Source organism: Colletotrichum orchidophilum (genome assembly GCF_001831195.1).
Source record: "Colletotrichum orchidophilum strain IMI 309357 chromosome Unknown Scaffold_40.1, whole genome shotgun sequence".
Taxonomy (NCBI): Eukaryota; Fungi; Ascomycota; class Sordariomycetes; order Glomerellales; family Glomerellaceae; genus Colletotrichum; species Colletotrichum orchidophilum.
Genome location: NW_019172996.1, coordinates 248,727 through 274,408, shown reverse-complemented (window position 1 = coordinate 274,408; position 25,682 = coordinate 248,727). Strand labels below are relative to the sequence as shown.

The 25,682-nt window shown below is 53.1% G+C and overlaps 8 protein-coding genes across 8 annotated transcripts; 3 read left to right on the top strand and 5 right to left on the bottom strand.

Moving 5' to 3' along the window:
• Window positions 1-1,916: 1,916 nt before the first annotated feature.
• On the bottom strand, window positions 1,917-4,353 carry CORC01_05730 (uncharacterized protein; the record flags this gene model as incomplete). Its single annotated transcript, XM_022617372.1, has 2 exons — window positions 1,917-3,783; window positions 3,962-4,353. 2 exons carry the CDS (start codon window positions 4,351-4,353, stop codon window positions 1,917-1,919), a joined length of 2,259 nt encoding a protein of 752 aa, XP_022476189.1.
• Window positions 4,354-4,826: 473 nt separating this feature from the next.
• On the bottom strand, window positions 4,827-5,648 carry CORC01_05729 (uncharacterized protein; the record flags this gene model as incomplete). The annotated part of the gene is made up of 1 exon (XM_022617371.1): window positions 4,827-5,648. The coding sequence occupies one exon, from the start codon at window positions 5,646-5,648 to the stop codon at window positions 4,827-4,829; it is 822 nt and encodes a 273-aa protein (XP_022476188.1).
• Window positions 5,649-10,231: 4,583 nt separating this feature from the next.
• Window positions 10,232-12,501, bottom strand: CORC01_05728 (uncharacterized protein; the record flags this gene model as incomplete). Its single annotated transcript, XM_022617370.1, has 3 exons — window positions 10,232-11,371; window positions 11,537-11,917; window positions 12,010-12,501. 3 exons carry the CDS (start codon window positions 12,499-12,501, stop codon window positions 10,232-10,234), a joined length of 2,013 nt encoding a protein of 670 aa, XP_022476187.1.
• A 1,583-nt stretch (window positions 12,502-14,084) lies between these two features.
• CORC01_05727 (annexin) lies at window positions 14,085-15,584 on the bottom strand (the record flags this gene model as incomplete). Its single annotated transcript, XM_022617369.1, has 3 exons — window positions 14,085-14,372; window positions 14,430-15,484; window positions 15,551-15,584. The coding sequence occupies 3 exons, from the start codon at window positions 15,582-15,584 to the stop codon at window positions 14,085-14,087; spliced, it is 1,377 nt and encodes a 458-aa protein (XP_022476186.1).
• A 2,053-nt stretch (window positions 15,585-17,637) lies between these two features.
• Window positions 17,638-18,843, top strand: CORC01_05726 (uncharacterized protein; the record flags this gene model as incomplete). Its single annotated transcript, XM_022617368.1, has 1 exon — window positions 17,638-18,843. The coding sequence occupies one exon, from the start codon at window positions 17,638-17,640 to the stop codon at window positions 18,841-18,843; it is 1,206 nt and encodes a 401-aa protein (XP_022476185.1).
• A 2,628-nt stretch (window positions 18,844-21,471) lies between these two features.
• On the top strand, window positions 21,472-21,999 carry CORC01_05725 (uncharacterized protein; the record flags this gene model as incomplete). Its single annotated transcript, XM_022617367.1, has 1 exon — window positions 21,472-21,999. The coding sequence occupies one exon, from the start codon at window positions 21,472-21,474 to the stop codon at window positions 21,997-21,999; it is 528 nt and encodes a 175-aa protein (XP_022476184.1).
• Window positions 22,000-22,722: 723 nt separating this feature from the next.
• On the top strand, window positions 22,723-23,196 carry CORC01_05724 (uncharacterized protein; the record flags this gene model as incomplete). The annotated part of the gene is made up of 2 exons (XM_022617366.1): window positions 22,723-22,956; window positions 23,035-23,196. The coding sequence occupies 2 exons, from the start codon at window positions 22,723-22,725 to the stop codon at window positions 23,194-23,196; spliced, it is 396 nt and encodes a 131-aa protein (XP_022476183.1).
• A 1,548-nt stretch (window positions 23,197-24,744) lies between these two features.
• CORC01_05723 (uncharacterized protein) lies at window positions 24,745-25,161 on the bottom strand (the record flags this gene model as incomplete). The annotated part of the gene is made up of 2 exons (XM_022617365.1): window positions 24,745-25,091; window positions 25,149-25,161. 2 exons carry the CDS (start codon window positions 25,159-25,161, stop codon window positions 24,745-24,747), a joined length of 360 nt encoding a protein of 119 aa, XP_022476182.1.
• Between the last annotated feature and the right edge of the window lie 521 nt (window positions 25,162-25,682).

Here is a 25,682-nt window from a genome sequence, read left to right as displayed (position 1 = left end):
GCTAGGACAGCCAAATATGCCTGCCCAGATAGCAAAACTGTCATCCATCATGGTGCTCGGCAGGCTCTCCCTCGTTTCCCAGAAGACATCTTCGGCAGTCTTGTCCATGGAATTCGTACGATCGCATCTCAGTGCCAAGTCCTAGGTTTGTCAAGCATTGATTCACGCTCCCTGCTCGGATGTCACGAGCGAATAATGTCGAGTCCGAGGAGAGACTCGGCAGTGGGGAAGAGACCCTGTAACTATCTTGTAGACAGCAAGCTATTCTCGTGCCTCGATTCTCGCTTTAAACACCATGATCCAAGTTCAGGTCATCCTATGTGCATGTCTTTCACCCTCGATACTTCCTTTGCTAAGGCACCCAGTGATGGTTGTTTGGGCGCTCACCCGGTGAGCACCCGTCATCTTGTTGTCTATTACTAACTCCTTCATGACCGTATGGCCGATATCTTAGTTTTTTCATTCCCTAGTGAGTCTATCTTGTTCCCGCAATTATGTATATAATTATCTCCAAAGCCTAGGGGGTCGTCCGCCTGTTTGCCTCGCATATTCGTTCTGATTGCTTGACTTTCTCTTAAGAAGAGAACTTACTTGGAAACAGCCACAGCTCTAAACGATGAATACAGGAGCTTTCGGTCGGCGTGATGGTACATCTAGCTGGTCCCGCGCAGCAAACGGAAATATAGCCAGTTGTTGATGAACGCACATATCAGGTGCCCAAATGAGGTGTAAGGTAATCAGTGGTCCAGTACTGCGATGTTACCAAATCACGGTACCCCAAGTTCCCCAACACAAACGATCAAGGTTGCCGTTGACAAGGAATGCGCCAATCTCAACGATCAAAATCGTCTAATGAAGAACTTAGTATAAGATCTCATTCCGAGGACACACGGCCTTTCCGTCTGAACCATTTTGAAATAGTGTGCCCCTCATAAGTTCAGTTGCGGTCCGGACCGGGGTGTCTTTCCAAGGGCACAAATATGACCTTGCATTGGCGGTGGGTCACAAGTTACTACCTTAGTTACGTCTGATGGACTATGAATAAGATGATTTAAGCATCTCATTGGATTGGATCTAATTTCAAACTTTCTAGTTCCCCGTCGTGTGCTTTTTTCTTACCCTGTGAGGTGTGGTTTTACTCGCCTTGACGCCTTTCTACTAGACTCGAGATAAGAAGCCGTTTCCTAAACAAGATGGGAATAGATGAATCCCTGCTAAATATATGCCTCTAGACTACATGACGAAGTTTCTTGAATAGTCGGTACTTGCACATCATAAACCCTAATAAAATGCCCTTCAATCCTTGACCAAGATCATAAAATCCTATCGACTTCACTCGAACCTCTAGCCCTCGTGACTCCGGAGAGTGATCCGTCTACACGGCCCTTCCACACCTTCCAGCGCCAACACTCAACAACCTTACACGTCAATATTTCAAAAACAGAGGTCACCGAGAAAAAGGCTTCACAACAGCGATAGAAGAGTCCAACTAGGTACAGACTCTGGGTAGGTCTGGAATGATTGTAGAAAAAGTTTTCTAGAATGCTGTTCTACAATTCTCAGAGGAAAATAGGTATCAAAAACAACGAGAATAGAAACACGCTCCATTCCTAGGAGGAGGAAAAAAGACCCATGCCTGATCCATCCCATTAATCATGCCCATTCGCAACCTGATTCCAAAAAGGGTAATACAAACAACATGTGAGAGCCATAAAACTCCGTGCTCGCAATAACTTGTGGCTGGCCAGCTTTCAACGGCACAAACTCCTCTGAAACGCTTCCGCCGGTGTCCGCGACCAATGCCGCACCCCCCACTCCCCTCCAAAAAACAAAAAAACCAGCCGTCCAAACTGCCGGGATGAACAGCACCCGGAAGTATCATACAATCTCTCTCACCGGTCATGGGCCCGGATTGGCTAGCCAGTAACTCTCCTCACCCAGAGCGTCGTCGGCTCGTACTCTGCATTGCGATCCATCCTCTTGTACGCTCTGTGCAACTTGAGGCCAATCTCGTACTCCTCTCGTTGAACCTCGGCGAGCTCAACTTTGAGGGCCTCCACCTTGCGCTTCTCGGCCTCGCGTTTCCTAAGAACGGCCTCGCTAGCCAGAATGCTGTCGGTCGGCATGAGCTCCGTCATTTGTTTGATGGCCTGGTTGATGTTGATGCGGCGGTTGCCCAACGACTCCAATCGGGCGTTGAGGTAGCCCACACGATCGTTGACCATGGAGAGCTCGGTCGGCGGCGGGGGCAAGGCTTTGCTAGTAGACCAAACCGACTCTGGGCGGCTCGAGCTGCTGTACAGACTGGCAGAGCTCGTTCTAGGCAACGGCTGCTTCTGGCTGGGCAGCTGGGTCCGGGCAGGTGGCGGCGAAGTGTTTTCGTTGAAGGCGCCCGACATGTAAGGAGACGACATGGAGATGACAAAGGGCTGATCTGGGTTGATGGACGGGCTGGTGGACTTGAGTACAGGCGGTCGCTTGCGGTTCATTACACCGTCCTTTTGCTGCTGCGGTGGCGTCGGGAGAGATGGCACCGGAGGCCGATCCGTCTCTGCAGATTCGCGAGGCGTGTCGGGATCTGCGGAAGTCTCGTAGGTGGTGACGCTGAATCTCGAGGGAGGCTGAGCCCAGGGGTCGGTCGGCTTGGCAAGTGCTACTGGTGCTGCTTCACGCTGGGCTGCTGCAGGAACGCGAGGCGGCGACTTTTCGTGACTGCTGGCGAGTGCGTGGACAGTCTGCTCCGAGTAGATGCTCGAGGAGTAGGAGGGCTGCGGAGCGTGAAGCGCTTGCGAGTTGGCAGGAGGAGGCTTTCTTCGTATAGCCTTGTCGAGGCCGAGATGTGCATTAGGGGCAGCTGGCAGGCCCGTCAGGGATGGGGGCTGTCGCTTCGTGACCTTGGCGTCAGTAGTGGCTTCAGGCGTCGCATGTACGGGCGATTGGACTCCAGCGCCGGAGTTGGGAGGGCTGGGATACGCTGACTGTGCGGGTGGAGGGGTGCGAGCGGCGGAGGGAGAGGACGAGGTGGAAGCAGTCAGCTGGCGGGGAGCATTGAGCACAGTTCTGATGGTCGGCGTCCTTGATCGTGGTGACGTTTCAGATCCCGAGGGACTGACAGGGGACAGTGGTGAATTGACACCCGCGATGGGCAGCCGAGGCCCAACGGCGGCGCGTCTGGTGCTCTTGGGCGGAATATTGAGAGGTGCTGCAGGCTTCGTGTCACGGACTGGGCTCACGATGGGCGCTCGTCCGCTTGCACCTCGCCATGGTGGGCGCTCGTCAATGACATCGGGTGCCGTCGATGACTGAGGCGGCGATTGCGGCGATTGCGGCGGCTGTTGCTGCTGCTGCTGCTGCTTTGGGCTTCCGCCGATGGGCCTCAACCTTCGCAGGCGGTCACCAAAGGATTGCTGCGCCTGTGGTGCGTTCTGCATGGCTCTCAATGCGGCCGGGGACTTGCCGAACTGCTGACTTGATCCAAACTCCTGGGCGTACTCTTGTGGTCTGACCTGACCCGCACGGCCCGTGTTCTGGGACGTGGGTTCGCCTGTCATGTCATCCCACTTGGTCTCGCGCTGGATCCGCAGGCGTTGCTGGGATTTGGTCTCTCGAAGGGTGTGAGCGGCAGCTTCTTGGTTCTTGCGACGCTCGCGGCGCATCATGGGGATATTTGTCTTTTGCTGAACCTGGTGATGATCTGGTTGGTGGTGGCCGCCGAGGTCGAGCTGCGACATGTCCGGGCTCTCATCCATGGGAGAGACGTTGCCACGACCCTGCGTGGGGGTTCTAAAGTTGAGACACATGGTTAGTGGCTGACTGGTACTGATTCACTATCCAAGAAGCGAGACGAGACAAGATATTCCACGTGGGTTTTAAGAGAAGAAGACTTCTCAGACGAACAGCACGCTTGTTTTCTTGTGTCCGAACATTGCCTTTTGAGGGGAAGTGGTCAGTTTCAACTCACCCATTTCCGTGAACTTCCATATCAGGAGAGCTCGGGGGCGAGATGTCCGCCACAGCGGAGGTGTACGTGTTTCGGGCAGCCACGTTTGCAAAGTCTGGCGAGATGGGGGAGGTGTAGTTATCGCCGTCGGAGTAGATGGAGGAAGCAGGGCGCCAGACGCCAGAGGTATCGCGGTAATTCTTGTAGAGACTGAGTGGGGGAAGGAGGTCGTCGAGGGTGCTGCGGGAGCGCGGCAAGTTAGCAAGGGCGACGTGAAGAGCGTCTTGGAAGGTGTCTTGAAGGGTAGTGAGATTGCAAGAGAAGGAGGCGGAGATGCTGGCGACGTGGTCAAGGTTGCGAGAGAAGTCGCGATGGACGAGGAGCATGCGCGAGGACGAGGTTGCCGCTGCCATGGCGAGCTATCGACTGACTGGCTTGAGCGCCAGTGAACCTCGAAAACAGCTTCGTCTGGCCGTTGTTGGGGAGGCTCGAGTGGCGGGCGCGTCCTAGTGGCGGGCGCGTCCTCGTTGCGGGATTGCAATTTTGGGGATTTCGGAGATTTTTGGTTTGAGCTTGAGTTTGAGCTTGAACTTGACCGCGCTTGAGCTTCGTCGACGCCGAGGAGGAGCGTGGGAGGCGCGCGAAAAAAGTCAACTTTAAACCAGGCAGGAACGGTCGTGTGTCCAAGCTCCAAGCTGCAGCTTCGCGATGGTTGAGGTCCTTTGTGTGGTGTGGTGTTTTGTCCCATTTCTTCGCCCTCTCCCGCTCCTTCTTTTGCCTCCTCTCGTCACATTGCATTGTACTCTTCGCATCAAACATGGTGTAGTCGGCCTCGGGTGGAAATGGAAAGCAACATGACCCGACGCTACATGGGGCATTGAATAACTCACTCTTCAGCAGCACCACTCTCTTCGAGGGCGAATTTCTGGATGCCACCGCGTCCGAACTGGTTCTCGTTCCTTGGGGTCGTCGCTGTTGGATCAGGGCTGTTGACGTTATGCTCGATACCGAGTCCGCCGCGGGGGTTGCGAAAGTTGTCGGGCCAGTAGTTCCGGTGGTGCAAGGTGCTCGTCGAGTTGTGCTGGGTCTCGCGGCGGAGCCTGTTATAGTTGGCAATGGTGTCTCGACTTCGAGATGCTCCAGATGTTGAAGCTGGCGGCGGTGGTCCTCCACGTCCGGGGACCTGGTACTGATATGGCTGCACGGGTTGGTACTGCTGGTGTGGACCGGCGCTTCCTCCTCCTCTCAAATGCACCGTGATTTGCTGTGTTGTTGTCGTCGTCGTCGAGGACGTTGTGTCTTGGTGTAGGAGTTGGTGTTGTGGCTGCGGCTGGGTTGCGGGTGATTGGCGGTGGTAGGGATGAGCTCCAATGTGTCCTTCGCGCGGGTCGACAGAGACAGGCCCGGATTTGAGTAGATTCCTCTCGCGCAGCTGCGGCGGCGGCGTCAACTTCTTTTGAGGGCTGCCCGTCGTTTTCAGGCTGCTCGTCCGACGGCCAATTGCACCACCAGCACCAGCACCTGCACCACTGCCACCTTGGCCGTAGCCGTTTACAGCGGCAGCACCGATGGCATCGTTGGTACCTGACCGGGACCTTGATAGGGCGTCGGTCCCCGGACCCACCCTGGCCTCTAATTGCAGGCCCGTTATATCGGTTGGCCCCGCCCCCGCTCCACCGCGACTTTCACCTGAAGAGGCGTCCCACATCTTTTTTTTCTCCCCTACTGTATAAGGTAGTTGGGTACCTTTGGTGGGTGCTGGGCTGCTCTTCCCGACCCAAGATCCTTCTCTCTTAGGTCAGCTTTTCTTAGCAGTGGTGTTAAGAAAGGCAAAAGCGACAGCCGACGGCGATCAAGCACCGCCGTGCAATTTCCCTCCAGGGGTCGCCCGTCTCTCCACTCGCTCTTTGCTCGAGTCTCTCAGACTCTCAAACCACGACTCGGCCAGAGATTGCAACCCCACCAACGCGGTGCACCCAACACAAAGAGGAAGCGGCTTGAATACGATGCGACGCGGAACAAACTCTTCCCTTCGTACCCTTCGGCTTGCTGAACCTCTGTCGTCCTCAATTGTCGCAACGGTTCCGTGGTCGAGTTGGTGCTGCTGGCTTTCTTCACTCCTTTTCGAGATTCGAAGGACGGGAAAGCAAAGCAAATTGCTGCTCACACCTGGATCTTTCTCCAAAGGGGGGAGACGGACACAAAAGATGTTAAATATCCTTCGGCGACCGAAATGACTCCCGGACCTCGAATCTGGAAAACCCCCAATGGGGAAAACACTGAGTGACACACTTGCAAACACTCCAGACGCAGGAAAAAGGAACAGGACTAAGCAGTCAATGACAGCCCGCCGCGCCTCTCGTCCCTTGTCTCTCTCTTACAGTCGCGCTGTCGTCCGCGCTTCACAACTTGAGTCTGATGTTTCGGATCCGCTCCCGAATAAGATCGCCTTGAATATGCTTATTGCTTTCGCATGAATTCGTGGTTTCTTCGACCCGGAGAGAGTTGAAGGGGGGGGGAATCCTCGTTTCGAACGCTGTGACCGGCGATGGGCTCGAGTGCGTGCGTGCACCTGCGGTATCCTGGACCTGGACTTTTTTTCTTCCTTTCGAGGATTGATATTTCCAAGTTTCTTTCTTCAACTGTACATGGGTTCCATTGCCGATATGGACCGATTCGAATAATGCAATATAGATTCCTGCTCGTCTCCAAGTCGTGTTCAAATTCGGTGGGGGTGGCTACAGCCGCGTGGTCCGATGAGATCTCTCAGAATCCCGAAATGCTTTCCTCGATGCCAGCGGGGACGCAGGGAATAAAGACCACAAGAGGCTGGCTCAGTGTGTAGACAAAATAAAAACTGGAGATCGGTCGTGTTTCCAGCCGATGATGATATCGGGAAACAAAACTCTGGACTAACCAACACGTCCAAAGCAAGGCCGTCGCAGAGGCCAAGTGCCGTCCCCGTTTTTGGGACTCGGGATGATGGGCGTGGCGCGGAGGGATTCGGGAGCACAGGCTGGCTGGCTGAATAGGGTCATCAACGAGTTGGCGAACCCCACGAATAACAGTTCAACAATGTCAAGAAAGGATGAAGGAGCCCTGCTTTTCGGATAACAAGTGGCAACAGGCGAAACAGACGAAAGGGAGAAAATTAAGAGGGGAAGTAGAAACGAGCGAGAAAACAAGAAACATCGAGGGCTTTAAGACCACAGATCAACGAAAACCAAGAAGTTAATCACAGACGAGGTGACGGAACTACACACTACTCTCCATCATCTCCACAAGAATCACGACCCGGCAGTTACCACTCGTCCCGCGAAGATCACCAAGCAACGGACCTGTACCTTACATGCACCTCACCACATACCATGCACCTTGAACGTGGATAGGGTCTCATCGGGCGTCCGTCTGGCACCACCTCCCTCCCTCCCTCCAGCCCACCCGTCCCAGGGCCCAGACACTGACGGGACATTGAAAGCCAGTCAGACTTTGGCAGACGTGCCAGACGCCGTGTGAGAGAGACAGAGAGAGACAAGAGACAAACAATCAGGGACAGACAGACATCAGTCAGACTTGGAGCTAGAGCCCTCCTCGAGTCCCGCCCAGGGGTCCGTCCGCCGCCCTCCAACAAAGTCTCAGCATCAGACGACGGGCCAACGCCTCAGCGAAATGACGGGGGGCCTTTCCCTTTCCCGAAGACGTTCAGACGTGGTCTTTTTTCTTTTCTGCTTGGATATGCTAAGAGAGTGCGAACCGCTGGACCGCAGCCTACATGCAATACGCAAACCGCAGCATGCAGACGCGGGAGGCAAGATGCAGGCACGCAGGCACGCAGATGTTCAAGGTGAGCGAATGAAAGCCAACGTCCAACATCTTTCGGGGGGTGGGGGGGACAAGGTGAAGGCTATCCGGGGGCTAGCGACGCCAAGTGCAGTCCCCGGCCGGCGCTTCATTGGATACGACTGCGCCGGGAATTCGGGGAACGGCCTCTCTGGCCCCTCCCCTTTCCCCCAATTTTCGCACGTCATAACCCAGTCGATGGTCCTTGGCGACGAATGTTCATTACAAGAATGCAGACTGAACGGACCGCATGCGAGGTGATGAGTTTTGGAGCGTGCGAGCTTGTCCTGTCAATGAGTGTATTCACCAGGGAGTCGTTACACGAGTGAGCCTCGTGGTATGGTGGCACAACGCGGATGAACTCTCTTGATTCACGCATGATGGGCGGAAGGGAGCGTGAAGAACAGGGTCCTTCACCTCAACGATACCTAATTACTGTGTAGTAACCGTACGGATAACGTGAAAATGTTTCATCGTTTCACAAAATAAACATCTCACCTCAATCCCACCACAGTCCCCTCCAATCCAACATCCGACCCTACCAGTGTCACACCCACTAACCAGAACCCCCCCGCACACCGTCTCCACTCATCAGAGAGCTTGTTCTAAGTCGCAACTCTTAGGAAGAAGGAAAGAAGGGGGGGGAGGGTCCCGACTCATCGGCCTCGAGTGGCGTGCCGCCGTGCCGCGCCCCATCTCAATCATCTCAATCATCTCACATCCCGCGTGCCGGCGAACCATTCCAAAGCGCCACGTTCACAAAATAATTTCCAGGGACCGTTCCTGCGTTTCACATTGACCACTCACACCCCGTCTCGATACCCTCGAATCTTTCTTCACACCTCACCACCTGATTCTTCAAAGAAGTCTCTCAGCCAGTCAGCATTCTGTCTCTTGAGTGAATGCCCGAGAGCCTCTTGATTCGTCACTTGCCCCCCTCCTGGTGCGATGAATAATTAGTCAGTCAAGTCAGTAATTGAGTGAGTAAGTATCCGGAAAGTGAGCTAAAATTGGGAAAAATAAAGCGAATGCGAGAAAGGCAAACGACGACTCAACCCTCTGCACTTCTCACGTTCCTCCCCCCAAAACCTCAAGACCAACACGCCCAATTTCCAATTCTCACCAGCATGAGGCCCCTCGTAGCTCTGGACACTCAAAAAAAAAAAAAAAAAAACGTTCAAAACACGACTTGCAGAGTTTAGGTCCAGCAGTCCACTGGATCCCCAGTCTCTCACCAATTTACAAAGTCCAACATACCCGCAGTGTACAAATATATCCCAGAAAATGCATGTAACCTCCTTCATCCTGCAATGCACAACCGCGCGCCGCAGCACCTCTAGCAGCTGCCATCCTCGGTGAAATGAAACCCGTCCGTCTATCCGTCCGTCCAAGCTCTCTCTCTCTCTCGCTCTCTCTTTCTCTCTCTCCAAGGTATGACGAATCATCTCCCGGGTCCTGACACCGTCCGATCGCCCACGCACGTACACGGGTTCAGCACGCACCACCCGTCACCCGCCGGCCGTCCTCCACAGCCGACAAAAACGCTCGAGACCTCGCAGCTCTGCTCACGCACATATTAGTACATGACCCTTTCGCATACACGACCCGTTCCCCCATCTGCACGTCTTCACAAATAGAACTCACTCTCTATTTATCCTGTTTCGCTCTGCAACCCCCCCAAGAAGCCAAAGCTTTCTTTTCCCGTGTCATCCTATGGATAGGACATGAAAATAATCACGTCCTGTTTCCCCTTTGCCCCCCCGCCCCGGGGAGTCTCATTTAAACTTTTTTCCCTTCCTCTCCTCTACAGCTCCAAAAGACCTCCTCCAAACCCCTCGCCCCGAAATGGCTGGCAGTTAGCTGCTCGTTCTCTCTCCGAGTGCGAATTTATCTGCCCGTCCGTCGTCCATCTACCTGGGTACCCAGGTAAACTAACGAGCATGGACCTTCATTCTTCGTGTCCATGCGCCAGCACATAAAGTGAAGGCAGGTCTTCAATGCCGACCCTGCATGACTGTCGATCACACGTCTCCAGCCACATCACAAGAAAAGGGGACACGCACATGTTGGTAATCGTTGTCTTAATTTGCAACGAACCTTGAATAATCTGCTTAGCATCTGCTTTGCCCGGCGGTCCCATCTATGCCCATGCGCGTCAATGTCCTTTTCAGGCACGCCTAGGCTCCTGTGAAAGACGACAGGTATTGCAATCCCCATGACAGAGCAGAGAACGCGAATCTCCTACTTAGAAAATTTCCCCTTTGCCTGGGGGTCAACCAATAAATCTCAGGAAAAAAGCTTTGCTAATACCTCAGCGCCTCCCAAATACGTCCCAATGCCAGTGCCGAAAATAAGAAAGCTGGGGGGTATCCGAATGGTCCCTCTTCTCGCAGAGCAATGCTGATGTAAAATAACCGCAAAAAACACACGTGCGTTGAGTCGTTGACACGCTCACTCTTCTCCACCAGAGCTAGAATCTGACTCGGAAGAGCTATCGTCGTTATCTAACTCAATGGGAGCTCCGGCATTACCACGCATCTGCTTGAGCAGCTGCTCTGCCGTCATCGAGGCACTAGACGACGCCCTAGACGGCGTGTTGTCCATCGACCCTTCGTCCCGCGCCGCAGACCCGACCTTCTTCGATGGGCTAGAGACGTGCAACTCGACTCGGGAGTTCCCCTGGGAGTACGTCAACGGTGGCGGCTGGCTGGCCACCGGCTGGGAGGCCGCGGGGGGCTGCGGCAGGGCCGCCGTCGGGTCCTGCGTCGCGGCTGTCGCGTTGGAACCGTTGAGACCGTTGGCCATATCCGTCACTGCGACCGTTTGTAACGGCGTCAGTGATCGCGGAGTCTGCGTCGTTGACGCATCACCCTGGCTGTTGATGCGTGCTCGCTTATCGGCATGACCGTCCTTGCTCGGCGTCGCCATCGTGCGCGGGACATCAGCAGGCATGCCAATTCGCATGCGCTCCGCCTCCATTTCTTCGCGATTGCGTCGCTGGCGCAGTTTGATGCCGTACTTCTTCCGGACAACAGACTGCTTGGTTGCGTACGAATTTTTGAAGCCCGCCAACCTCTTCTGCAATTCATCGGGGTCACCACCGGCTTTCTGTGCAGCATCGATCTTCATCTTGAATTGTTCCTCGGCCAGCCGCAGTTCGGCCTTCAGGGCCTCGATTTGATGCGATGTAAGATGGGCCATGTCCTTGGGTTGAGGAGTGCCTAAAGGAGCATCCCGCATATCAATGGGCTGAGAGCTGGAAGGAGCACGCGGCGTTTGAGCGTTTGGAGGCATTGTGGATATGTACGTCGGCGCGGGGCCCTGAGTTCCGGATATAAAATTCGTCGGGGTGCTGTCGGGAGCGGGCCGTTTTTGTGGAGGATTGAGAACGAATGGCGGTAGGGACGACTTCGGAAGGGATGCAATGTTATCCTTAACGACTTCGCCAAAGTCGCCACATACTTTGTTAAGCATGTGGTATTGTAAACCAGCCATGCCGCTGAACCTTTGCGCGCAGTGAGGACACATGTACGCCTCGCTAGTAGACCTTGACAAGAGAGATTCCGTGACACAGATCTTCTTCTTGACGTGCTACTAATGTTTAGTTTAGTCTTTATCAATTATGCGGCTGAAACTTACATGAGTATAGGCTGATACTCCTGGGAAGGTCCGATGACAGCGTAGGCATTGCGGATTCGAAGGGTCTGCCGGCTCCAAAGGCTGTGTAGGGAGCCCTTGCTTGCGGTTTATACTTACAAAGCTGTTCGGACCAAGCACGGCAACTTGTTGCTGCTGCTGCTGTTGTTGTTGGGCAGGAACCGCGTGGGAGCCTCCAGGTAATGATGGGATGACATGCTCATTCTCGACAATGTCTGCAGCGTCATATCCAAGCCTTTCCGCTCGAGCCAGAGCGTTGACGAGTCGTCTAGCTTGGATGGTGGGTAAGCGGGCCACGAGGGCCCTGTCGAGGAAGTCGTCCGAGGCTTTGGAGAGAATCTTGTCCGCCAACTCATCAATGTCAGTTTTGCTCATAGAGTCGATGAGCTCGTGTTTCCCAGCCGCCAGAAAATTTGCGCCAAAGTCCTTGACCGCTCTCTGGATGATTCCCACGTCGGCTTGGTGTATGGTTACATTCATCTGTGCAATGGTTAGTCATTGATGGTTCATTACGTGAAAGAGCACCTCAGTCCCTCCCCCCACAACATGTGTTATCCACGACTTGTACTTACAAGGAAAGACAGGTGGTAGGCCGAGCCGAGCAGGCACTTCTCGTAGTTGTCTCGAATCGCTCGTCGGACGGCGTCCGGGTCGGACTCTTGGATGGCGGCGCATAGCCGAGTATAGTCTTCGGAAAACCGCTTCGACTTGTCCAAGTTACCATTGAGTTGGGGAGACGCTGGCAGGGTTCCAGTTCCCTTTGATACGTCAGAGGCAACGACCGACACGGCCGGGAGCGTGGCTCCGTTAGCAGCACCAGGTACAGGAACAGGCACCGGCGTTTGCTTGGTGGCAGCCGGAGCTTGTTGCGACAGGGGAGGGAAGGAGGCTGGAGAATGTGAGTCGGTGCCAACACGGCCACCGTTGTCGTTGGCATTGAAGTGGTTTGCTGGCAAAGCTGGCGAGACCGATTGGCGACGTGGTTCGGGGCCGAAACCAGGCTGGCTCGCGACACGGTATTCGTTCGACATAGGCGGCGGCTGATGCACCATAGACGATGCCATTGCAGACCACGCTTGGTTGATATGCCTCAATTATGACTACCTCTTGTCAAGCCAAGACGAAGATGATGGTTCACTGGCGCCACGCGAGGTGATTTGCGAAGGAATGCCGTTAAATCCCTAGGAAGTGAACGAGGTCGTGTTCAATAGACCGAACAAGCAAGCAATTTGACCGTCAGCACCTGTGTGCAAGTGTGCGCAAAAGATAAGCCGCTCACTATCCACGATTTGACGCGTCAATCTATCGTTGAACGCGTTCTCTTTTTTTTTTCTTTTTTCCCTTTTTCGGTGGTTGTTGTTTGGTCACGAGGTCGCGATCTGCTGCGTGGTCGTCGAACAGTGTACCTAACTGTCGTTGCGCAGAAGAGTGGGCAGATAACTGTCGTTATGCAGAAGAAAAGCGGGCAGACCTGGCGTAGCAGGGGTTCGTTAAGTAAGAGCTGAAAAAATTAGAAGGAAAACTTAGGGCCTCGGGGAGGGACCACGTCGTGATTAGTGGAAAAGTGTAATTAGCGTGACTAATTTAGAAGGAAGGGGCCCCCGGAAGCGCCGCGTAATGGCCACGGAAGTTGCTATTATCTTCCTAGTGAAATAGGTATAGACGACCCACTCCTGCCCTCTACACCCGTTCTGATTGGAGCTGCGCTTTATATCGCATTAGTGCACATTGTAAAATATGGAGATCAGGGATAGAGTGTATGGGTCACAAGCTCGCCACGGCCTGCACTGTGCAAATAAGACGCTTAGAAGCCCTTATTTAGGTCATTAATTAATAAGCAGCAATTAAGTGTCCACATTACTCGTGAGTAAATTTATTGCTTTTCGCCACCTCCTCAACTGTGGCTACTATGCTTCATATATAATTACGGTGAGAAATAGTACTTTTGATTTTATACTTGAACACTTGCTTTTGAATATTTATATATATATAACTGCTGTATTTGTAACTACTACTTTTTTAAGAAAATATTTATTATTAATGATTAATTAAATAAATAAAAGTATTTACTTATTATTGAAATGCTTTAATACTTATTAATTATAATATGATTATTTAGTATTAATAAATAAAGTTATATGTAAGTCATTATCGAATTATGTTAATTATGTTAATAAAACATTTTCTCAAAGTGATTTAGTATATTTAGTTTTTAATATTAGCTTACATAAGCAGTTTTGCTCATTCGATTATTATATATTAATCTCTAATTTTCGTAATTTAATGTAGTGTATATACTGCTTACTTAATAAAACGTATAAGAGATATAATAAGGTGTAGAGATATGTGACAATACTTTTGAATGTTAAATTGTTTAGTTTCACGAACTGTCGGACATCGACCATGGGAACTGGAAGGTGCCATTGCGCTGCGAATCCAGAGCAAAGTCCAGAATGTAATTGCAACCAACGTATTAATAGGTACTCATAACTAATATCCAGCCATCTTAAGTCATCACGCCCAGCCATCCGTAGGCGCTCGCAGCCCTCATAACCCATCCCTCGTTCCCAACCAGTATCATGAGAAAGTCCGTTCCCAGCCCAAGGGGTATCATTCGATCTCGCACTCCCGCGCGCCCGCCACTGCTTTAAATGTTCTCGCCGATACACGCCAACATCAACCTCTGGTAATCACCGCTCGTCTCGCCCCTGATCCTGCTCGCCAAGCTGCGATTGTACCTTGCTTGGTACGCGCCCTTGACGTTGGCGAGGAAGTTCTTGTCCCAGTGGTATTGCACGACGCGGGCGACGAGGAGGTGGTCCTTGGTGCCGAGCCCAGCCATGGAGTCTTCCAGGAGCTTGGCGGCGTGCATGTACTTGTCGACCGCGTGGCGGAGCTGGAAGAGGAGCGCATCCTCCATATGTCCTGAGAACTCCTGTCACGTAAAGTTAGCATTGCGTGCTGTGTGCATAATGGGTGGTGTTTGTCTTACCTTCTTGATGACTTCCTCGAGCTTCCTTCGGAATTTTTGCTCGTAAGCCTGGTTGATGGCGCGGATCTGGTTGTCATTGCGGGTGCTCAGGATGCTGCAGACGAGCATTTCATCTGTGCCAACCTTGCCCTCTGTAGCTTTGTACAGCTCCATGACATCTGAGTCGATCTGCTGCGGCACGACGGGCGCCGAGTCCTCTGCCCTGTTGGCACCGAGGACGATGAGGAAATGTCTTTCCGTCTTCATGCTAAGGTCGCCTTTGACAGCGTCCTCCAGGCGTCTTTTGAATGTTTGCTGATATGCGCTCTTGATCGCCTGCATATCGGCGTTTGACCGGCCGAGGAGGACGTCGTTGAGAACGCTCTCCTTTGTGCCAACCCCATCCATTGCCTCGTACAAGTTGTAGATATCAGAGCGGAGGGGGCCGCGTGCGATCGAGACCAAGCCCTTCTGGAACCAACTGCTCGTCTCCTTCTTGATGTCCTGTTCGAGATCGCGTCTGAAATTTCTGTTGAACGCCGTTCTGATCGCATCGATCTGCAGGGGGTCCTTGGTAGCCAGACAGTGGATCAGAGCCTTCTCGTCAGTGCCAAAGCCCTTCATCGCATTCCGCGCCGTCGTGGCGTCCGGTGTGGCGTCCCACTGGATAATCTGCGGAGCGCCATACCCCAAGGACGCGGGCGTCGGAGGTCCATAGTGCTGCGGCGGAGGAGCGCCATATGACTGGTTGGGCGGTGCGCCGTAGCCTCCGGGTGCGGGAGAGTGTCCTCCATAGGGCGAGGGAGGAATGGGAGGAGGTGCGCCGTATGCGCCGCCCTGGGGCGGATACTGGCCCGGCGGAGGGCCTTGGGGAGGGTAGTGTCCGCCCTGAGGAGGATATTGGCCCGGAGGAGGTTGTTGGTAGTAGCCACTTTGTTGCGGCGGTGCACCATACTGACCGGGTGGAGGACCCTGAGGAGGAGGATATTGGCCTCCCTGAGGAGGATAAGGTGATCCGCCGTAGCCTCCTTGAGGAGGCGGCGGGTACTGCTGGCCGTAGCCTTGGCCGTGCGGCTCTAGATTGGTGTCAGTATGTGGGGAACGAACAACTTGGATGCACAGCGACGCAGGATGGGACTTACGAGCGCCGTAGCCGTATTGGCCTGGGTAGGACATTGAGTTCTGGAATGCGACGCGCAGAGGTGAATCGGTTGTCGATGCCGGGAGAATCGGGGCCGCGCTTGCGTCAGAGGGGGCGGGGTATTAAATCTACCTGAGGGAAAGGTGGACCGCGTAGGTGTTCTGAATGAGTGCGGGGCAACACAAGGTGATGAGATGCAAGAAGACGGAGGGTCGGATGGCAGAGTCGTGGACGTGACCGGGCAGCGTAGTTTGTTTTAAAGCTTACATTGCGGTGGAAAGACACGACGGGGTCGCAGGCAAGGTGACGGCGACGAGACCGGTGTGGCTGTGAATCTGCTTCTGAGGCAAGAATTGCGTGTTTGGGCGCTTTGGGGTGGGGGAATCTGGATGCTGGATGTGATCCTTTCCGGCCGTCACCTGCTTCCTGTTGGTGGTAAGAGCTTGAGCTAAGGTGGTAGATCGAGTCCGACCCGAACGCGGAGCTGCTCACAGCAGAAAGCTAAAACCAATGGGCTGAAAGGACAGTCTGCCCAGGCAGGTGTGGTGGCTTAGTAGGCAGGCGCTCAGCAGGAAAACTCAACGTCATCAACCAGGAAGATTAAAACCGATTTCTCGGCGGTGCGGGCAGTGCGAAGAGATCCACAGAAAGCGACCAGAAGATCCAACTGTTTCCAAATTCCAAGCCACCAACCCTGTTGAGCTGTTGTTTGCGCCACATAGATGCGTAATCGAGGTCGCACAGCCAGTTGCCTCGGGGTTTATTCGCCAGAGCTGCAGTCCGATGCAAATCTCATGGCGGGTGAGGCATTGAATCGAGGTGTCAGGAGAGATTCGAGATTCGAGATGTTGCAGAGGTAGAATTAATACGGATACAGAGCCCAATCGCAAGCAAATCCGCAAGGTGTGATCGACGGCGACCCTACGAGATGACATGCACGCTGGGAGCTAATTAGAGCTACCTTGCCCATGCACGGTTATGGCGTGTGCTACTGCCACTGAAGAAGCTTGCGAGGTGGATCGGGCAGATAGAAGCGCCAGCAGTGGGAGCAGAGAGTCGGAGGGTTCGTCCGGAAAAGGAAAAGGAAAAGGGAGATGCAGGGGCAAGCCACAGGCCCTGGTCCCGACGTCTGCACAGCCACTTGCTGACAGATGGCTCGTGAGATTCGTGGCTGGTGGCTGGTTTTCCGTCCGCTGATTCCACAATGATGGTTCCCACCTCGAGAAACCGACGTCGCAAACTTCCATTGCAAAGAGATGTTGGGACGTGGTTCGACGAGGTGCGCCTCCAGCCCGGAATCTGAATGGAAACCCCGTCACCCATAACCATTTACCGTCGATTTTTCACTCCTCAACGTGGCTCCTTGCGAGGTCTAGACGCCGCTATGTCGAGTCGCTCAGCTGAGTTGCAACAGCAACAGGAACGCGGGTGGCTGGGCAGCGGTCCTTCACAGTCTCCCATTGGCCATACTGGATCCACCACGGCAAGCTAAGCGAGCCGTTCAACCCAGCCTGTGCCTGGCGTGCCACGCGTGCCTGGTTCCTGCCCACCTCCCGTCACCTTCCTGGCCAGTTGCTCCCCCGCCATTGGTGCCGTTGTGTCCCTGGCCAACCAGCGTGCCAGCCTACCTACATGTACCCACTATGGTAGACCTCCATCCAATCCCTCCATTCAGTCCCTTGGAGGGAACCCCTGGATCGTCTGCCAAATGGCCTTAGAACCTGCACTACCACCGTCAACTGGAGGCATTTGCAGCTCCCAACCACCAACTTTTCCCTTCACGAGCTTTTCCGAGCTTTCCTCACCCAGCCATCTGCGTTCGCTAGTGCAGCGCAGTAAAACCATCATGGCTCCCGCACATCCTTGTTTTTGCATTTGCTTTTGCTTCTCCAGTTTTTGCTCGAATACCCTACAGCCGCCTTTGCAACTATTCGTATTCGATCGACAGCGATATCCACCATCTTGTCCGTGTTCGTCGTTCATCCTGCAGCAGAGCATCTATCAGTCCTGTAATCTTTGAGAACCAGACATCAGCCGACCTCTCAAAAACATTACACCGCCAGCAGCTGCTGGCTCATCGTGACCAAGATGCGGCCCTCTGCTCCCCTCCCGCTGCTATTATCCGTCTCCTCAGCAGCAAACGCGATCCCCCTCATCGATCGCCTCCTACATCTCCGTGGCAGGAATCCAACAAAGACCTACTCGGTTGTCAATGTTGAGGGAAATCCCAGCAACGACCCGCCAGTCGTCACCATCACAAGGTCGCTGGTCCAGACGACGGTGACGGAAAGCGTGACGGTATCCGTCCCTCAGATCACGCCTCCGGCCCAGACAACATCTACAACCCTCATCATTGTGAACGTCGATGGGACTACCGACAGCGGCCCAGTGACCGTCACCGTCTACCCCAGTGTAAAGCCTACCCCTGGATCAACACCCTTGACGTCCACGACGACGGTAGCAACACCACCACCAGCCGCCCCTCCGCCGAGTTCTACTGAGCCAGAGCAGCCTTCGCTTGCGCCGTCAACTCATGCCTCGGAGTCTTCTCGGCCGGCGGCCTCATCATCAGTACCGCCTGTCATTCCTTCGAGCATTGGCAGCCCTTCATCGAACCCGACACCATCCTCGAGCGCCCCTATCGTGGTGCCTCCTTCGTCAACCGAAACTCATGCTACCCCGACTGCGTCTCCGTTGCCGTCTGTCAGTTCTTCTGCGGGAGCAGTCGAGCCTCCTCCGCCAACGTGGACACCCGTCTTCCCATCATCTCCATCATCATCAGCTACAGCACTCTCCAGCTCCTCCACGGCCGTTGTGGTCCCTCCTCAGTCATCACCAACATGGGCAGCTCCAAGCGAGCCGGCATCAACGCCACCTGGGTCATCAGCGATCGTCGTCCAGCCTCCCCAGCCAACAGCAACCCCAGTCGTACCGACATCTTATGTCGCTCCTCCAGTAGAGCCGTCATCCGTTCCTCCGTCCAACATGACATCGTCATCATCAACCTCGACGACGCCAACATGGACCTCTACTCTGGTAACAAGCACGAGTATCTCAGAGGCTCACACTCCCCTGACTCCCACTCAGGTTTATGAGACTACCTACCAGACGTCATGGGTGTTGACGCCCAGCCCTTTCCCTCAACCATCCACCTTTGTCACTAGCACCCTCAGCGTGACGACCCCTTCCCCGGTCCCGGCAGCTAGCAAGAGCTTCGATGATGGTGACTGGTCTACTAGCAAGTACCCTGAATGGAACGGCACCGCTAGTGCGACCCCACGCTACCGCCGGTGAAGCGGAAGCATTATTTCTTTCTTTTCTTGTTACTAAAGAGATGATCAATGTCTAATGTACGGTTCGCGTGTTTCGCATATCCTCAGCATGGCGTAATTGGTTCTTCTAGAACATGGGAGGTTGTTTGATTTCACTAAGCATGGGCAGCAAGTGCGAACGAGACCTGAGAAACGACGCATCATTCGGGGCCAAGGGCTATCTCGGACAGTGGGAAGAGAGCTCACAGCAGCACATACCAAGAGCTGGAACGCGCTGGCATTAATGGGTTTCCTAATGCTTAATAATAAGATAGAACTGTAAATACTCACCAAAACTTGACATTGGCTGCTTGATCACGCGAATGTGTTATCCTTAGGCATCTTCAGACACGGTGAGCCAGATTCTTTCCGATTTGGTGATCAGACACGACGCCGAGATCGTTCGCTCAAAGAGCTGTGGTGGGCGTCTCAAACATGAAGAGCGATGTGCCGCTCGGTGCGCATATCAGGAGTATCAAAGCCGCAAATACATCCTGACATACCATCAGATAGGTAGGAGATCAAGGACTAACAAAGGCGTTGCAAGTTTCTGGTCCGTAATATAGCGAGCCCTAAGCCCAGTACAGACTTCTCTGTCATGGGACTATGTCTCTGAAGCCAAATTCAACCCGCCTCCAACCGAATGCAAATAAGCTCTTGAAATTATGACCACCAAAGACTCTTCCATAGAGGGAAGCAGACGCGCCAACGGCAACGACACGACCGTGTAACACACCACCACCATACCCACCGCGCCGCCCGGCACCATCGCGGGGTCTTTGCTCGTTCTCGCCGGGGTATTCATCCTCAGTATCGGGGGCTATTACCGTGTTGCCCGGCTTGTTTCGAATCCGACGGGCGGCGGCTGCAAGGAAGAAGCTATCCTTCGATTCCTCGGCCTCACTTGCCGCCAATGCCTCACCCGGGATGCCAGTGTCATTTGTGGCGGGCGTTGGGAGACACCAGGTTGGGCGCGGGAATGGCGATGTTGTTTGATGCCTGGGTACTGTGGATGATTGAAGGAAGGGTCAGGGGCTTGCGCATGAGCGAGGGACAACTTGCATTCGCGGACCACGGCTTGCTCCGACCCCTCACCTTATTCTGCGGCATCAGAGTATAATGGTTGAATTTTGTTTGCCTAGGTCCCCAATGCCTTCTTCCTCCCTCCTGCTAGGGTAGAAGACATGGACACAGGTGCATTACTTTTCCTAGGAGGGCTTCGGCACTAGAAAATCTCAACTTGTAGGAACCACTCGACGCGAGAAACTCCTTCCTTGGAGATTTGCCTGGCCATTTCATCGTAATCAGCCTGCATCTCGTGTCTATGGATTGATCAACATACAGGCGGAGAAAGTCGGGTCAGAAAGATTGATAGATAATCGGACGCAGCCCAGCATGACCGCAACAACGCCGGTACCCAAAGGATTTCTTTTGCCTCCAAATCATTATTTACAATGCTACATGAGCATCCGCTGGCTAGCATTCCTAAATCTGTCAACATTCCGTCTCCCTATTGGTGCGGGGAGAGGAGTAGCGCGAGCGCCGCGGTCGCGCTACCCAACTAGCACCAATGCGAGAACACGTTGGACATCACGAACCGGTTCGCGGATTTCCCGGGATGCGTTCTTCCTCTGCTCTGTTTAGCTTCCCACTTTGGCAAAAACAGAGGTGCATCCACCCACCTCGGGGAACCGAAGATGTTCGCCGTGTCTTGCCTGGGGTTTTCGTGCTCTGAGTCGGGTTCCTGCAGGATTACGGGCCTCCTCGCAACCTCTACACTCTGTATAGGAGGGGGGGTGACTTGAGCCAAGTCTGTGCCGATGAATCTGTGCCACAGGCTCCCATTTATGCATGATCGGGCCGGAGAATTTTAGTGCAACTAGGATGTAAGCTTAAGAAGCTGTAGCTAGGCCAATGATCATGACCAGAGGTTGGTAGGATCCATGCTATTATCCTCTCCTGCTGCTGGTTTCGTGCATGCAAAGGATGCAAAGCTCAAGGTGAGTTTCTGGCTCGGTGAAGGAGCTAGACCATTGCAGACCAATAGCAAGCCTACACGTCCTATCATGACCACTCCGGTCGAGCTGACAACTCAGCGACGGTCTGATGCCATTCTGACGAATCCAAGTCCCGGACAGTCTCACGGCGCGAGCAGCTAGTTTCTGAGATAATCCGGCGGGAGGGGGAAAGAAAGAGGTTTCGACATGTGTTGACAGTCATAGTCTCATCACAAGCCTGTAGGATGACAGTGGCTTCAAAGGTTGTAGTAAAGGTGACCATTGATCAACTTCGTCATTGCTCAATCGGTCTGTCTGCCTGCCTTAGTTGACTGGGTTGGCCTCGGAACCTTTTTCGGCCTTCTCTGGAGTCGTGAATTTAGCTGCAAAGGGGATGGAGAGGAGGTATATAGGGTATTACTTGGCTAAGTGCGTGGGAGTTTGTTTGCGCAAACTCACCTGCTCTTCCCAACCGTCTCTCGTACACGACCCATACATTGAGCGCAACGAGTCCGCTGCTTCCTAGACTTCTCGTCCCAAACTCGGGACCCTTATCTGACGCTCCTAAGAGTATTCAAAGGCTGTTTCACATACATTGTTCGGAGCTCTTCATAATGTTCCCACGCCTCCAACCATGCAGACGCAAAAGCGTCCTCTCGATCCTCCTCCTCTTTTTCCTGGCCCTCCTCGTCGACCGCGCGTCCGCAACACCGTCTCCATCCCTAACACCAGCAGCCAATACAGGTGTACAAGACCTCTCGCACCTCGCCATCGACCCCGACGCATCCTGCGACGGATACGAGGGCCAGTGGAACTGCCTCTCGGATACGTTCCAACACTGCGCCAACGGGACGTGGAGCGACGTGCTCTCGTGCACCGGGACCAGCAGCTCCGCCGATGAGGCAGCCGAGCCTTCCTCGTCTTCATCCATCTGCACGCCCATTGGAAGAACGGATATCGTCGATTTCGACGGCGAGTGCAACGCGGCTTGGGCCTGGGGCAACGGTGGGAATTCAGGCTGGGGCGGCGGCGGCACCTCGTGCAATGGGAACAGGTGTTACTATGGCGCTGGGGAGAGGCTGGAGGTTTCGAGGTGGGTTTGGTCGTTTGTTGGCATGGTCTTCGTCTTGGGGGCGTTGTGAAGCGGGCATTGAGTGGCGTGAAGGGGAGGGATACGGTGGGCAGGGAGACATGTTCAAACTCTTGTTTGTCAAGGTGTTGAGCATTTCAGGAGTATACATCCTTCACTGTATATGTGACCATTTCTTTGCATAGACGAGCTTTCTTATCAGTCTACCCGAAAGGCGTTTCCTTACCTGCCACCTAGCCCCGTAGAGGCATACGGTTTCTTCTCGGGATGTTTGGAATAGCTGGATATTACCGGAATCCGCAATGATTCGCGGGGCAAACAATCCTCATAAAACACTAGCATGATCAACAATACACCGATTTCACTCTGCTGGCAGCCAAGTTGTTCAATGTCTTTTGAACTTTTGGTAGACATGGCATCGCAACAGCGATCCTCTGCCCGTGGAAAATCGTTAACAGACGAAATAAGCTTACCCTGAACAACGAGACTCATTGAGGCTGACATCAATTCATGCGGCAACCCAGATCCGACGGTCCACAGATCGACGACCTCCGGGAGGCAAGTTTGCGCTATCGTGACGTCACCCATTAGCGCATCACCAGATCAGGTTCAAGGGAGCTAACGACCAAGTCATGATTATATTTAATTGAACGAGGTAAGTAGTATCACAAGCTTCTCTTTATTCTTCTGAAACAATCCAAAATTAATCACTCGATAACCCAATCCATTGGACTATCCTCAAGAAACTTGACAGGTACCTATACCAACCGTCGTTATGGCCGCAAACACGAATACTGCCACGCTCAATGCCGAGACCGCCGGCGGCGCAAACGCCTATGAGAACCCCAACCTAAACACAACAACCTCTCACGCTGCGACAACTGGTCAGGACCCAGCGACGCACTCGACCTCAAGAGCCGCTACGAGCACCATTGGCGGCGGAGATGCGCCGACAACGCACAGTGGTGGCATCGGGCAGCAGATCAAGGGTGCCTTTGCACAAGGACACGTGAGTTACAGCCAGATGTTTGTCGGTATCGAGACGGAAGCGCTATGCCCTAACTGACCACGAATGCTGGGGTTGTAGGGAATGGGAGAAGTGATTCGTGGAAAGTTCAACTCTGCGGTTGATACCGCGGCTGGCGACCCGCAGGGCATGGCGAAGAACAAGAACATCACCACTGGTGGCGAGAGGGAGTTTGCGACCAAGGACTTTGTGAAAAAGGGAACTCTGGACAAGGCTTTGTGAAGTTTTTTCTTGGGGGGAATTGTGTGACGAGGGTAGATGGGCTTCATGGACTTTTTATGATACCAAATGATTTCGTACGTGTTTGTCGGGATGGAAGGCGCAGAGGGCCATGTATTGACCACATGCTGATATCTGACTACAATGCTCTGCAAAGACTTTTAAACAAAAACATGTCTCTCGTCTCTTGGCGTTCCTGTGTTGTTCCGCGTCGCCTTCAAACCCGAACCCGGATCCCTTGGTGCATGCTGGATCGGGACTTGGCCAGCCTCATTCTTATCACCATTAGGTGCCTTGAGTAATCCATATCCAAGATTCAGCGGTCTGAAATCTTTCGATATTGTTCCGAGTCTTGTTTCGAGTCCCCTCCGTTCCATCTCATCCAGTTCTGGGCCTCTTGTTGCTTCGACAATGTCAGAAATCGAGTACCCTTGAACACTCCGCCGTTCCCCCGGATAGCTAAGGCGCTGGTCATGAATCTAAGCCCAGCCAAAGAGGTCAGAATACCATAAACGCGCAAAAGTACATGTATAGACGTACGATAGTGAAATCGTATCGCCGGGCGCGAACAAATGAGCGGATAAAGATAGTCAGTCTTCGACCCGACCCCCGTATAGTAATTGAAAAAGTACGGATCAGACTTGTGACTGCTCGTATTTTTCTAATAGCTAAAAGAGTCCTAGCTGAGAACCTCAATCTTGCCACCGTAATGCCCGTCCGTGGTGTCTTCGAATATGAAGTTCAATGTTCGCACCCCTCGGCAAGTTGTGTTTTGAGCCGCGTGCCCCGCGACAGTTGGGAGAAAGATTGTGGCAAGACAGGAAAGAATCGAAGGGTGAAAAGTAATCTGCCAAGCAGAGTGATAAATATATAGATAAGTCTTTCACGTGTATGTTCCATCTCTTAGTGAAAGTTGTGGGCAGTTTCTATGTTGACATAATGAATATTTTGTGTAATAATCCATCCTCATACCCCTAACATCGTCAACACAAAAAAAAGTCATTTTTGTATACTGTAGATGAGGGCTGGCTTGGAGACGCTGTAGATCAGTTCCCGGTTTCTGGCTTTGAGGTTGAAACCGTCAATCGTTTGCTTGCACCGTCTGCACAGTCGAATACTGCAGTAGGGAATTGAAGGTAATAAACTCCGATATACAAGCTGATGCTAACTGAAATTATCGTGCCTTTACTTATTGGACTAACCTCCAATAAATTTTACCTTTTGTTGAACTGTCATTTCACTCATCATTGACGTCTTGAACTAGATGTACCAGGAAATATCTTGCCCAGTTTCTATAGTTCGAAGCACGCAGCCCAAGCAAATGATTCAAAGGCTGAAATAATCTTGTTTGCCATGAAAAGATTCATTGTTTCTTTGATGCCATTTCATCAATCGATCCAGGTCATTGTCGAAGTAGAAGAATCATCTAAAATCCTTTGACTTTCCCCCGTGTTCATGTATTGGGGCGTGGTCAAGGCCATGACGTCCACCCAAGATTTCCCATCCGTCATCCTTCCCAACCATCCCCCACGGTGGTTCATTATCAATGACTTAAGCCTCCTCCACGTTATCATCATCAACAGACTCGGTGCCGGGCACGCGCCAGTCGCAGGCGCAAGTGCAGCCCCAGGAGACATTCTCACAGTCAAGGTTGCGCTGGTCGTAGCGAAGCTTGCCCGAGCGGTCGCATCGGTATTTGTAAGGGCGGTACTCGCACCAGAGCTTGTTGGCGGGGCAGACAATGTCACATTCGCGAGCTTTGAGGACGGGAGCCTCATTCTCTGGGTTGATCTGATTGACCTGCTCTTTCTTGGTGAGGTCCTGGCGGATCTTGTGGGGGTTGAGGTTGGGGCCGGCGGCGACGCTGATGGCGACGGCGGCAGCGCCAGCGAGGAGAACTGTGTTTTAACGGTCAGCCTGACAATTTGATGGAAAGGATAGAAGCATGAGCTTACCCTGGAATCTCATTTTTGCGGTCGTGATGCGTTAACGCTGGTCGTGGTTGGTGGTAGGAGAGTTGAAAGGAAGTTTTCACGATGAGTGAGGGCTGTGGGAGGTGAGTTGTGGAAGGAGCGGTTCTGGTTCACAAGGCAAATGGTATTGAGAATAAATACTGAAGGATTATTCCATGAATTATTTTGAATACCCGGAATGGTTCAACTGTTTTCACTCACCGCCCTCGGTGCCGGGTTGCAGATATCAATTCCAAGTTGGCCAAGCTGAGCAATGATGGAAGGAGCAAACCATGATCAGCAACCCCGGATGCCTTTGTTCCTTCCTTGAAATAAGCTAATATAAACCTTCGAATCTGTGCATTCCAACTAGGGCCTATATAAGTAAGTTTGGATTCTGCTCAGGATCCAGGTATGGTACTTACATGTATGCACATAATGAACGATCGTATTGCACGTTAGTCAGCCCTACAATCAATCATTAGCATGGACAGACCGTAAACCTCAACATGTCTAGGACATCACTGGCTGTTGAGT